The sequence below is a fragment of the Cylas formicarius genome, unplaced genomic scaffold, assembly GCF_029955315.1.
Source record: "Cylas formicarius isolate icCylForm1 unplaced genomic scaffold, icCylForm1.1 PGA_scaffold_1__22_contigs__length_36826433, whole genome shotgun sequence".
NCBI lineage: Eukaryota > Metazoa > Arthropoda > Insecta > Coleoptera > Brentidae > Cylas > Cylas formicarius.
The window spans coordinates 30,697,394-30,711,376 of record NW_026844264.1 but is presented as its reverse complement, the minus strand read 5'-3'; the positions used below and the strand labels follow the sequence as shown (position 1 = coordinate 30,711,376).

The 13,983-nt window shown below is 31.3% G+C and overlaps 1 protein-coding gene across 5 annotated transcripts in view; it reads left to right on the top strand.

The window, feature by feature from the left end:
* LOC132697063 (protein PALS2) overlaps window positions 1-12,076 on the top strand; it is a 66,599-nt gene extending 54,523 nt beyond the window's left edge. For all 5 annotated transcript variants that reach the window (XM_060662323.1, XM_060662324.1, XM_060662326.1 and 2 more), the window contains 7 exons: window positions 838-1,149; window positions 1,205-1,462; window positions 3,980-4,448; window positions 6,668-6,837; window positions 6,918-7,091; window positions 9,625-9,699; window positions 9,995-12,076. In XM_060662323.1, coding sequence (XP_060518306.1) covers window positions 838-1,149; window positions 1,205-1,462; window positions 3,980-4,448; window positions 6,668-6,837; window positions 6,918-7,091; window positions 9,625-9,699; window positions 9,995-10,171 — 1,635 coding nt within the window. In that variant the 3' untranslated portion in view covers window positions 10,172-12,076. The remainder of the gene's footprint in view (window positions 1-837; window positions 1,150-1,204; window positions 1,463-3,979; window positions 4,449-6,667; window positions 6,838-6,917; window positions 7,092-9,624; window positions 9,700-9,994) is intronic.
* Window positions 12,077-13,983: the final 1,907 nt, after the last annotated feature.

Here is a 13,983-nt window from a genome sequence, read left to right as displayed (position 1 = left end):
GAAACAAAAAAACTCCAAATTTGTCGTCAATTTTTAACACGTAAATTACAAACTAATTATAGTTTAGAACAACATTTTATTTGTTCGTGTAATTTACCCAAACTTGATAAACAACACCAAAACTCTCAACTTAATGCACAGCAACCCATTCCCTAAAACACTTTAAATGTGTATTCGTTATGTGACATAATTGATTGAAAATTATAAAAGTTTTCTTTGTGTCACCAAAGCCTACTGAATTAACGGAATCCCAAAATAATCTAGAAAGTTCTTCGTGAGAATACTGTCTTTTAGATAACTTACACAAAACTCATAAGATGCAACTTATATAATAATAATATTCATTTGGCAAAAAATAATACAGACAGTATCATAAAATTTAGCCTTATGGTGGCAAAAAAGGAGTAAAAAACAAATTCAAAAAGTTCAAGTTCAACCTCTTCACACTGAAGGTAATATTCAAATGGATACTAGCACATTATACTTACATAATATTTGAATTTTACGATTTTTTTACGATTTATTGGATGTATTTTTCAGTTGCTTTTGCTTCTCTGTGAGTGTCAATGTCTAAAAACAAAAAAGAAAGATTAAGGAAAACAAAAAAACAAAAATAATTATTTATAAAATTACATGTGTTTGTTTTTTTGAGTAGACGAAAGTGTTTTTTAAAAGAATAAAATAATTTACATAGATTTAGCACTAACTCTTTTTGGTTGAGGCGGTTTCTTTCTTTCTCTCTGTGAACCCTACATTACAATTCTCGCAGTAAAATCTAGAACTGAAGTCAGGGGAAAAGTTTTACACATAACCTACGTAGTTCTATTTTATTTACAGGTCCAAGATCGTTTAGAAGAACCGCCTATCCTCGCACCACCTGTAAATGTAGACAGTCTCGACATAATCAGGGAGATTCGGCTTCGATGCCATAGACTATGGAACCGCGAGGCCAGAGAATTGAGTGATATTCTAGTTCGACCCCATTTCAGAGCGTTGTTGGAAACCCACGACGAAGTAGCGAAAGTTTTTCAAAATCCCAACCCGGAAAAAACGGCGGAAGCGCCTAAATTATTTCCCAGCGGGATGACCAACGATGCAATCAGAATGGTGGGTGTAAGGAAAAAAGTCGGAGAACCGCTCGGTCTTACTGTAAGCATTAAAGTATAAAAACCAAAATTAAAAATAAATAACAACATTCAAACAGGTCCAAATCGACGAAAATGGTAATCTAGTCATAGCGAGGATTTTGGAGGGAGGCATGATTGAAAAACAAGGATTGCTGCATGTAGGTGACGTAATATTGGAAGTTAACGGGAATAGCGTGAAAACTCCCGAAGAACTCCAGACGGAGGTTGCGAAAAGCAAGGACTCGGTCAATCTTAAAATAGGAAACCCTCAGAACGACGAAACCCACGCATCGATTGTGACCAACGGAGTTAACGGGGTCACCAAAAAGCTTACCGTAAGTGGGAATAACGTAAAAGTTAACTAAAAATTACTTAGTATACGTTCTGTAGGTACTGAAATAGACAAAAAGTTCGTAGCACACGGAAAATACATATATAATAATAATAATAATAATATTAATAATACTCTTTATCGAAAACAAAATCATTCTAACTATATAATTATATTCTCTTCAGTAAAATAATGATAAAAGCACACTGTATACAATATCTTGTTTAATTATTATGGTAAGGAGGACCTGGGATAAAAAAAATATTTTTTGGGGTTATTACGTGAAACACCATTAGAATATATGAAGGAACCTGAAAATTAAGTTGACCCAGCAACTCGGTTTATCTATAAAATGAAATGAAAGGGAAAGTCTGTTCATAGATATAAGAAAGTAACCAATTGCTTTTGAATGGGATTATCCAAGGGCGGTCATTAACATACAATGCAACAAGATTATTACCTAAAGTTTCGGAATTTAAATTAAGGTAAAATTGTGGTCGGTTATAGAAAATAATTTTATACCTACTATATACTACTTAGTTTAAGTTGATTAGTAGTCATTCTTATTTGTTGTGTAATACAGCGTGTGTTGAATCGTGTGTGAATTATGGAAAATATGTGCGAGTCTAGTGTATCTCGGGAGATGCTCCCGCCCAAATGTACAAAACACTATTCTATTGAGACTAAGGAAGTTATAAACAATGTTTATTTGACTCTCGTTGAACGTGGTGCCAGCAAGCAAGCATCTTTTGAAGAAACGGCCTCATTGACGAAAATTCCATCAACTGCATGGAAAATTGTGAATAATCCTATTTCAGCGAGGAAAAAAAGAAGCGATGCTGACATTTTCTCGAGTGTAGATGAAAGTGATCAAGATATAATACGCTGTAAAGTTTACCAGTTACACGAGGAACAAAGCGTGCCTACATTAGATATCTTAATTAGGAGGCTTGACGAAGATGAAGCCGGTGTTAAATGTGGCAGAACTACCTTATGGAAGTGTATTCAACACATGGGTTTTAGATTTAAAAAAATTAACAAAGGGCAAATTCTGTTAAACATATTGAAAAAGCAGAGCAATCGTATATCCATATTGCAAATAATATAGAACAAATAATAATTAGAACAGGCGATAATAGTGATTTTAGTAGGTAATAAAAATAATTTCTAATTTTATTTTAGATTTAAACATAAATACGTAAATAAATAAATAAATATTGTGTAGTATCTTTTCTCACAAAACCCCAAATAATAAAATTAAATTCTAAGCATTACTTTTTGCTTTAAAAGAATGGAAATGACATACTCGCACCGGGTCATGTGACTTTCGCTAGCAGCAGATGTTAGTTTTTCATTATTTTTAATGAAATTAATTTATTTTCAAAGTACATAAAAAGTCACAATTTACCTAAATTTATTGAGAGTTAACAAGAACAAATCACCCAAAAATATTTCGAGCCAGGGTGTCTCAAAAATATGACGATCTAAACTAGAAGAAAAAGTAGTTGGAAATATACAAGGTGTTAGTTGTTTTACACTGCATTTACCATTTTGGCCAGGGTTTTTTTGCGGCAATTTGAAGCGGAAGCGTTCGCTTTCGTTCTTGGGACAAAGGAATCAATTTGAATAAAAAAATAAATATTTACCCAAATATTTCTCAGAAACCGCTATTAAAATTATGTATGTTACCATTTTTTATGTAAAATACGCGTTGGATTATAAAACATTTTATCTAAAAGTTTGGGAAGATAAAAAGATACTTATGAAAAATTACAATCAAATTGAGTACTCTGGATCTTCGAAACAACCCATTTGGGGTAGCATTTGTCCCGAAAATGCATAAAATAAACACAGTCATTTAAAATTGAGGTACAGAAGAAATGATCGAAATTTGCAGTATACGGACTTAACTTTCCTGGGAAAATGTTATGAATGCAACAAAGTTTATATAGGATGTCCCGAAATTCTACGTCCAAAATAAGCCCTAGTTTTCTATATAAACCTAAAAAGGCCCTGTATTTATTTCAATATTTCCGAAACAGGTGGACAGAAATTTTTAAGTTTCTGATTCTGAAAATATCAATAAGTTATCCAAAACTGCAATAACTTGTTTTGTGGATTGACTTTTAGATTTTTGTTAAGTTTTTAGTAACAAAAAGTAAAATTGTCGTATTCTTGTATAAATTGGTCGTAATTTTTCAGTGTTGTCAATAAACAAACAATTGCTTTTTCCACAGTATTTATCATATGCGAGATTATTATGTTTTCTTGAAAAAGTGGTGAGAAAGAGAAGATCCAAACGCACCCGATCTACGATATTTTTCATGACAAGTTCATTGTAGACATTTATTTGTTAAACATGGCTGCCCGACTTTTCATATTCTGTCTACTTTGCGCTTGCATATTATGTATTTTATATAATTTTTTGTTTCGTTTTTAATGAGAAACTGGGGTTTATTTTCCACTAGGATTTGGGGCGTTATTTATGAATTATCTTGAACCTTTTCAATCTCGATTGCAGTGTTATATGCGAGCGTTATTTCAATATAACCCGGAAGACGACACTTTGCTACCATGTAAAGAAATAGGACTGCCTTTCGACCGCGGGGATATTTTACAAATCGTCGATCAAAGGGACCCGAATTGGTGGCAAGCTAAAAAAATTGGTGGCGACAACCGAACTGGCCTGATACCTTCGTTGGAGTTGGAGGAAAGACGCAAAGCGTTCGTAGCTCCTGATGCCGATTTCGTCCACAAAATTAGTATATGCGGCGCGAAGATATCGAGGAAGAAGAAGAAAATCATTTACCAGTCGAAGAGCAACTGCGATTTCGATAAGGCGGAGTTGTTGCTGTACGAAGAAGTTACCAGAATGCCGCCATTTAAGAGGAAAACTTTGGTGTTGATTGGCGTTCAGGGGGTCGGCAGGAGAACGTTGAAAAATCGATTGATCAACAGCGATCCCGAGAAGTTTGCCGGTGTCATTCCATGTATGTAATGTATAATTTTTTCTTAATTGACTGGCATAACTTCATACCATACCAATCGACTGAGATGGAGAGCTTTTAAAAATTGGATTGCGATAGGTTCTGTATATTCTGTTCTGTATATTTGATAGCGTTGCCACATATACTCTAAACAGACATGTCATTATATATTTAGATTCTTTAAAAATTCTAAAACTTTAACTATTTTGGATATAAAGAATGTTTTTTGGATAATTGGGCGGAAGACATCCATATTTAACTATATTTGAACTGGTTCAAATAAAAATATGAAATTTTGTCTACACCTTTCCAATGGGCTGCGTGTTTACAAAATTATACCCTTATTAAAAAAATATAATATTAATGACAAAGTTTGCATGAGTCATAGAGTATTCTGTGCTTAAAGTACTAAAGAACTTCGTTTTGAAAAAAATGTTATAAAATTGTGAATTTTTCAATCTAGGGCACGGTGCATGGAATATGGGCCATGACTAAAATTACCTAATATGATTAATGAATTGCAAAATAGAAACTATGTTTCTAAACGAACCACAAGCATAGCTAATGAAAAAAAAAATATTCACAAATATCGGGCATTGCAAATGTGCTCACATTGACATTGAACAGCAATTTCTTACATATCCTTCAGAAGTTTTAAGAAAATCTTCCTTTACTGATTTCTCAGGTTTTGCTCTTTTATTTATCGGTTGCTTCTGTTTTTCTGTTTCATTAGCATGCCATTTTCGTTTGTTGGCAGTGCTAGGAGAATATTGCAAGATCCATGCAATATTCTCTCAGTCCTATTTTGTATGGTGAAGACGTGACGTGAGTACCTTTGTAATATAGACCTTCGAACTTGAAAGTTTCTAGGAGCTTAATGGTTAGTCCTTGGTTATTAACTGCTTTTGTCGCACGTATCATGCGGTCATACATTTTTTGAAGTATATTTCCCCTAGTGACCCCTAATTTAGTTAATTTCTAACAAAATTACTAAGTTAAAACGTTTAAGCAAATAAGCTGTAATTAAAAAAGCAAATATGTAAATCAAAGCAGGAGATTTTCACCGACTATGTTGAAACATTTCAACTATCACATAAATGAAATGAAAGAAACGAAAGATTTTGCGAGAGTATAAGGTATAAAGCAAATATAATATAAAAGGCAATTCAAGAAAATAGTTTTAGTAGAATGTTATGGCGGTATAGTTTGACAATTCAATTAGATAGTATATATCAAAAAAATTAATAAGAAATATGTTATTTTTACGTGACGAATTCCAACAACGATTTCTTAATAAATCCAACAGAAAAGTGATTCCACATTTCTTCTTTGGAAACTTTAAAGTTGTCAGGTCAAAAAAGTATACATCTTCTTGAAATTAAACCAAAATCTGAAGTGTCATATAACTTTGTCTTTAAAACTCGCTCTGTATTGACGGATCTTTAAATACGTTATCGTTTATTGATCGGTGAGGATATGCAAAAAATGTGTGGTAGATTATACTTTTTGGAAACTTATCGCTATAGTTTTTTTAATTAATCGGGAGCACATTTGGATAGAGCTGCGTATCCTTGGTCAAATCTTGCTGCAGTTGATCGCGAATATAAGATATAAATATAAAAATATCAAAATACCATCAAATTTCTTGATAAACTGTTTGATAAATATTAGTTATTGAAAAGTATAATTATATAGCCATTTCTGACTACTAAATTACCAAAAAAAGTGCTATATAGGGATTCCATTTCAAAAATGAAATTGGTTCGGTTATATGTGGCACCGCTGCAATGTCCGGAATATTTTAAAAATAGGGACCGTAGCCTACTACGGCCACAACCCAATTTTTAAATGCCTACTAGAAGTATATGGAGAGCCATATACTCCTAGTAGGTCATCGAGTTTAGGGGACATCTGTTCATTAACATTAACTCTTATTGATAAAAGATTTATTAAACAATCAATATTGACAATGAATGTGATAAAAGCGGCCTGGAAACAAGGAGATGTACTTAATCAAAAAGTCTTGTCATTTTGACGAATCCGATGATAAATATTCGCACATTTTAGCCTCGCTTCTTAGCAGATAAAGATAAAGAAAACGTTAAAAATATTACAACAAAAATGTGTCATTTTTTACCTAAAAATTAATATATCCTCTTTTGTGTCACTCGGAAAGTTCGTAGATAGCAAAACCGAATCATAGCGATGATATTTTGTTCCAGACACGAGTAGACCGGCAAGAGTTTTGGAAGAAAATGGTCAGTCCTATTGGTTTACGACTCGGGATAAAATGGAAGAAGATATTAGAAATAACAAATTTTTGGAATACGGCGAATACAATGGACACCTGTATGGGACGCATTTGGATACCATCCGAGATGTTCTAAGGCAGGTCAGTAAATCCCAGGAACAGTACCTCTTATTGCAAGAAACCTAATCATTCAAAATTTCGTCTAATTACTTTTCTTACAGGGGAAGATGTGTATATTGGACTGCAGTCCAATGTCGTTGAAAATTTTGCATAACAGTTCGGAGTTTTTACCGTACGTTATTTTTATTGCCGCACCCGGGATGGAACAGTTGAAGAGTTTATACGATGTGTCCAAAAGTAATTCAAACCTAAGGTATTCCAGCCGAAACTTAACGGTGAGTATTAAAATCGCTTTTATGCTGAACGCCACTGAAATAAAAAGTGTAGATATTCGTCTGTGGATCTGTATAAACGAGGGAAATTGGTAGTCTGTGTGGTGTTGCGACGTTTGCATTTTACGGTGATCGTTAAAGCATGAAGTGAAATGTAGCAAATTATGAAATGTCTCGAGCCGAGCTGCAACAGGCTGTATTTAAATATGATAAAAATTGACATAGTTTGGTTCTAAGAATTCGTGCCAATTTATTTTTTTTTAATCCCGAATAGTACTTCTCTCTGTTTTGTTAAATAGTCTCATTTGGCTATGACTTTAAGTTGAAGCAAAACAACATTTTAGTGCAGTTATCAGAGACCTATCCAACAAAAAAAAAATCAAAATCGAACCATAAACAAAGATTTTACAAGATTTCTTAAGTGGGACACGCTGTATACACACGTCAATCGCGTCTAGAATATCGGAACGCTTAAATATATCTAAAACTGCCGAAGCTGAAACCATAAAATTCAATACTTGGAGATTTTGAAATAAAAAACATGCTAACAGCAATGTTATTATTTATAATTAAATTGCGCGTGTCTCCAAAACTGCCAAAGCCGGAACGATAAAATTCAAGATCTGGAGAATTCAAAAATGATGGTACGCTTCTAAAGCTTCCCATATTCTAAAAACTTCTAGAAGTCTGAAATGTTGAAAAAATATTGACAATGGTAAATCTGACAAAACTGCTGTTAGATGTTTTGAATTCTGCATGTTCAAAAACCCCCAGATATTATATTTTAGCGTTTCAGCTTCAGCATTTCTTACTATACCGATATGCGTAAAAAGATTTGGGACATGAGTGAATGATTTTTATTCTAACTTATATGGTTTTAATGTTAGTTCATGAAATAAATTCCTTTCCATAATGTTATATATGATAGATGCATATTTTATTTATTTAAAAGATTTCATTTGAAGGATTCTATTTCATGAACTAATATTAAAACAAAATAAGTTAGAACAAAAACCCAATAATAGGAAAATAATAACTCTAATATACAAATCATGATCAATCGAATACTGATGGCTGTCAAAGTCGAGCTTAAAATATTATTTGTATTTTTATTTCGATTTATTTTTGTAGGTGTAATTAACTGTTGATGTAATAATAAAATTTAGAAAAAATAATATACATGGTGTTTTCTAATTGAATGTCAATAATTAAGGGGGTGATTTGTGGTCCATTTTAAAAATAAAACTTCATATGAACATATGTCCTAATAGAATTCGACACACATGTACCATGCATCAAGAGGCATTATTTAGTGTACCACAAAAAATACAATCTCCAATCATTTCTAGAGGTATTTAATTTCGTAATTTTTTATTATTATTTTTTTGTTAAAAATATCCGAGCATTATTATTTTAAAAAAGAATGGTCGAATGAGGAGTTGGCAGGTATGCATTTTATGTATGGTTTGGCCGCAAGCTAGGCGATTATATCAAGAGCGCTTTCCAAATAGAGTCATACCAGATACATGAACATTTTCAAATGTACATTGAAGGTTGACTGAAACAGGTACTTTAAGGACAAAAAATCATTTAAAAGTAGCTCATAGGACTGTAAGAACTCCAAAAATTGAAGAAGCAGTTTTAAATTCAATTGGTGAAAATCCTGAACTTAGTACTAGAAAAATTGGAATATTTTGCACGATTTTCTATTGCACCGATATAATGTTCAACGAGTGCTAGCGCTACTTCCCAGAGGTTTTCCTTGGGTGTTAATTTTTGTTAATGGTTTTTGGACAAAATTGCGCATTATCTTATCTAGAATGCAATCAAAACCCCCATGCAGTTGTAGAATTTAAACATCAAAAACAATTTTCGGTAAATGTTTGGGCTGGAATTGTTGGAGATTACTTAATTCGGCCCATTTTACTGCCAGAAAGGCTAAATAGCAATAATTATCGCCGGTTTTTAGTAGAGGATTTGCCAAAATTGCTCGACGAAGTACACCATATTTAATTAGTGTTACAGTAAGAAAATATTGAAATCACATTTAATAACGAGTAGTTTCCCAGATTGAAATAGTTTTGACTTTTTCGTATGGGGCATGTTAAAAGTCTGGTTTATCGCATCCCAGTTAACACTGTAGAAGAGCTGAAGGATGGTATAAGAGCTTCCGACGATTTAATTAATAGAGACTGAACTATTTTCTCTGCATGCTTTCATATTATAAAGAGGATATTATTTTTTGAAGCATATGTGCCAAATTTCATTAAATTATCTATAGAATTATTAGAGATATTGAAAAAATATATTTTATTTTTGAAAACTTTACCACCCTGTATCTGAAAAGTTAAGACGTTTAGGACATATGTTCATATGAAGTTTTCTTTTTTAATGGACCCAAAAATCGCCCCAATAATTATTGACATTCAATTGATGAGACCTTAGCAATAGTTTTTTTTGCATCTGGCATATCGTTTGAAGGGTACATTCGTTTTTTTTGTAATTTTTTTGTTTTTGATTTTTGTTTGCATGGCAGTTTGATCGACAAAGCTCTATTCGCTACAGTTCACGAAGAGCAAGGACCTTGGAATCACTCGCGTCGTTATACGAGGTGGGTGGAAATTGCATTGTATATTATACCGAAACATTTCGAGAACTACATCTTCCACTAAAAAATAAAAATACTACTCCGTGCTTGTTTTTTTTTGGAACCGATTTAGCAAGTAGCGATTTAATTTCTTTAACAAAATATTTCTTGTAAAATATGTTGAAATTTATGTAGACTTTGTCTGCAATCTTTCTTTAGTTTAATGTCGTGTAAATATTATTTAGAGAATTCTCGTTGGATTAATTTAATTTGCCATAAAAGATTAAAAAATGTCACTAAAAGGCGTGTCTAACTTTAGGAGGAAGATTTAAAAAGGACTTTAGAGGACAGCGCCAGTATGCAAAGAACTTACGACAAGTACATCGATCAGGTAATCACAAACAACGACTTTGACATGACCTTCAGGCAAATCGTAGAAGCCTTAGAGACGTTGACGACTGAGCATCAGTGGGTGCCCGTCAACTGGATTTATTAGAAACACTATTTATTCAAAGCACTGCCATAATTTCAGATTTATCGATTATTTACGTACGAATTGTTCAGTGTTGCTTCGCTGATCTCAAGACAAATCGAATATTAACAATAAATAAAACTGAACAATATAGTTTGATATACCATGACCAGAAATATAGTGCTTTTACAACCGACGCCGTGATTAACTTTGCCGAGTGTTTATTACTCCAAAACCGCAGCCCCTTATAGAACACCCTGCCGCGCAGACCCTTACCCGTAATCATTCCACCGTACCGTACACAAACAAGTGGGATATAAATATGTTTTCAATCTTTTTCGCCGAGCAATTCTTCAAACATGTACATAAAAAAATTAGTACATTAGTACAATCTATTTCCATGTGAAGGCGGCTCGTCTAGTAGACACTTGTTACTGTTATCACACCATCCTTTTTTTTCCTGTGTCGTGACCTATTTTGCTCTCGAAATTATTCACTTGTATTTAAATAATTCACCCTCCATTACAATTGATTGTTTGTAACGGAAAATCCATTATCTTTAAAAAAGTACGCAACGACTCTTGGGCACAACTAATGTTCTTCCCAAACAATTGCTATTCTTCCCGAAGACAAATGGATCCGTTTTTTTTTTTATTTGCGGAGGTAGTTCGTCTAAATTGGCATTAGGTTCGACTACCAGCTCCATGTTTCCACTGTCTCCACATTTTAAAGGGTTAAAAAACAGGAACCTTCAAAAAATGTTTAATTGTAACATTCTAATAAATATCTATGTGTATTCTTAGGACGTATCTTTATCTACCGCGAAAATAATCTATACTCTTAAAAAAAAACAAATTTAAAACGGTCCATTTACGTTTCAAATAAAAATTTCAAGTTCATCTCAGGCAAGACCTATTTAATGCAGAATAAACATCTGTTGGGATGGGTTTTCCACGGTCCTGCGAAGGTGTGCGGTGTCAAAGCAATAAATGCATTATATTTTTGGTCCTACTATACAATTACGTTTTACGTTGTTTAGACATGCTTCATCACGAAAATCGCAATATAAGTACACGTAATAAGTATAAAAAAATAGATATAAAATTGTAAACATGATGAAACATAGTTTAAAGGAGCACTAAAAGAAAACATCTATGCACACAAAATTAGTTTTTAAATAAAAAGCATATTTTCCATCGTACCGTAGCGTTGGTTCAAACGATATAGAACATATTTAGATATTTATGACCTATTCTCTCACCACGACTTTAGAATATATTATTTTTCTAAACTCTCTCGATTTTTAAAAATAAGAAGCATCGAATAATGCTGAAAGCACAGGCCTTACTTAATATTTATAGTTAATACATAGTGTAGGGTAATTTGCTAAAAAAACGAAAATTGAAACTTAATCATCAGTTGCCCGCCTAAACCATTACCATAATTATTTTGTGTCTTTGAATTTAACATTTCTTCATTTTCAAAGACCATGCGAAATCACTGTTCCGTTGATTTTTTGGCGAAACGCCCTCTATTATATTAAAAATAGCAATTTACTTAGTATAAGATGTAAATATTTTCATGCATCAATGCATGAATGCGAGCCACACCCGTACTATATGATGGTAGTAGACATAGTAAAAGCCTTATCTGACATTACGGTTGCTAAATTACCAATGCGGTAGTTTTGCGACATTTGTCGGACAGCTTGGAACTTAGTTTTAAAGGCTACTTGTAATTTTAAATCGTTACTTATTTGGTAGGTGTATTTTTCTTGTGCCGATGTTTTTAACCGTCCAAGTGTTCAGGGAAGTTGTTTTTATGTTTATACGCATTGTTTTGCTATTTCAATATATGTAGTTTTTTTGTTTGAGATATCTATGTTACTCATGTTTTTTTTTTTTTGAAGCAGCAATAAAATGAATACGCGAAGTGAACAGGTGTTTTTTTAAAGGTTGGTTGGTATTTCATTTCATATCGTATACATATTTTATAAAAAATTGTACCAAAAAAAGAACCTTAATACATACGTAGACAGATTCATAATAGCTCATCATCAAGAAAAAAAAACAGTAATGGAAAAAAGGCGCTGGAATATATATATATATATATATATATATATATATATATATATATATATATATATATATATATATATATATATATATATATATATATATATATATATATATATATATATATATATATATATATATATATATATATATATATACATATATATTCCAGCGCCTTTTTTCCATTACTGATATATATATATATATATATATATATATATATATATATATATATATATATATATATATATATATATATATATATATATATATATATATATATATATATATATATATATATATATATATATATATATATATATTCCAGCGCCTTTTTTCTATTACTGTTTTTTTTCTTCGAACACTTCGAAGTGTTTTCGGAGCGCGAGCATTGAAGATGCCAAGTGAGATTTTGGCGAAACGTCTGCAGGATTCCAGTCGGATGCAGGATTCCAGTCGGATGCAGGATTCCAGTCGGAGTTCAACGAGCGAACGGATGATATCCCGGAGTATAGTGTCATCATATATATATATATATATATATATATATATATATATATATATATATATATATATATATATATATATATATATATATATATATATATATATATATATATATATATATATATATATATATATATATATATATAATGCTTGAGTCGATCTTGGGTCTTGCTATAAAACTACGAGAATATACTTAGAGCTGAAATTTTATCAAAAGTCAAATTTTAATTGAAAATTATTTTCCTGAAAATAACATTAATAAAATTTTTAAACAACGAATCAGCATTTGTTTTATAATAAAAATAAAATATAAAAAAAAAAACAATGCAGTTAAATTTATTTTGCAATGTTGTAGTTTGCCTCAAATCTCGAATTAATAAAATCAATTTTTACCCCTTTAAAAAGTAAAACCAAGTTAAAATATCTTGCTTTAGAAAGAAAAAAAGGAACTTTTTGAAAATTTTAGAAATATACATTAATATACTAAAAACGCATCAATAGCTTTTCACAAACAGGAAAATATAACGAACACAAGATAATAATTATTAAAATTGGCATTAAAATAAATGAGTCAAAAAAAAAAGAATTTAAGTCAGTTATTCCACAATTTAATAACATCGTCTAAATTAAAAATTCCAATGAAGTTTCTTATAATAATTTAGTGTTGAAAATAAGCTAACAAATAAGAAACATGAATATGGAAGTCAAAATATGTATGCCAATTATTTCATTATTTGTGCTTATTCTTATTATTATTCATTGAAAATCACACTAACGTATGTAAATATTTGTGTGTATTTTATATTCCTGATAAAGACCCAAAATGTGAATGAACATTGGAATAAAAAAAAACGTTAAAGAATTTCAATCTTATTCAATAACCTCAACCTATGAACGACTCAAACATTTCTTGAAGAATAAAAAGAAAGTCTATACAAACGTATACAAATCAGGATGATACATTTGCTACCTATTTAGTATTACCAAATTTATTTACGATTGCTTATACGGTATTTATTTATTTATTTATTCCTTGATCCAAAATAATTCTCAATTTTCAATGAATTTCTCTAAATACGTATAAAAATAGGTAAACTATATGAAATATCACGAATGTTTTTCAAAGTCCCATACCAAACGCAATAAATTGAGAAGACCAACTACATTTCAATTATTTATTTTTCTTTATTTTTTTTTTCAATCTATTTAGTGTAAAACTTAACAAACCTTTTATTGCTATAAAATTATTGCACT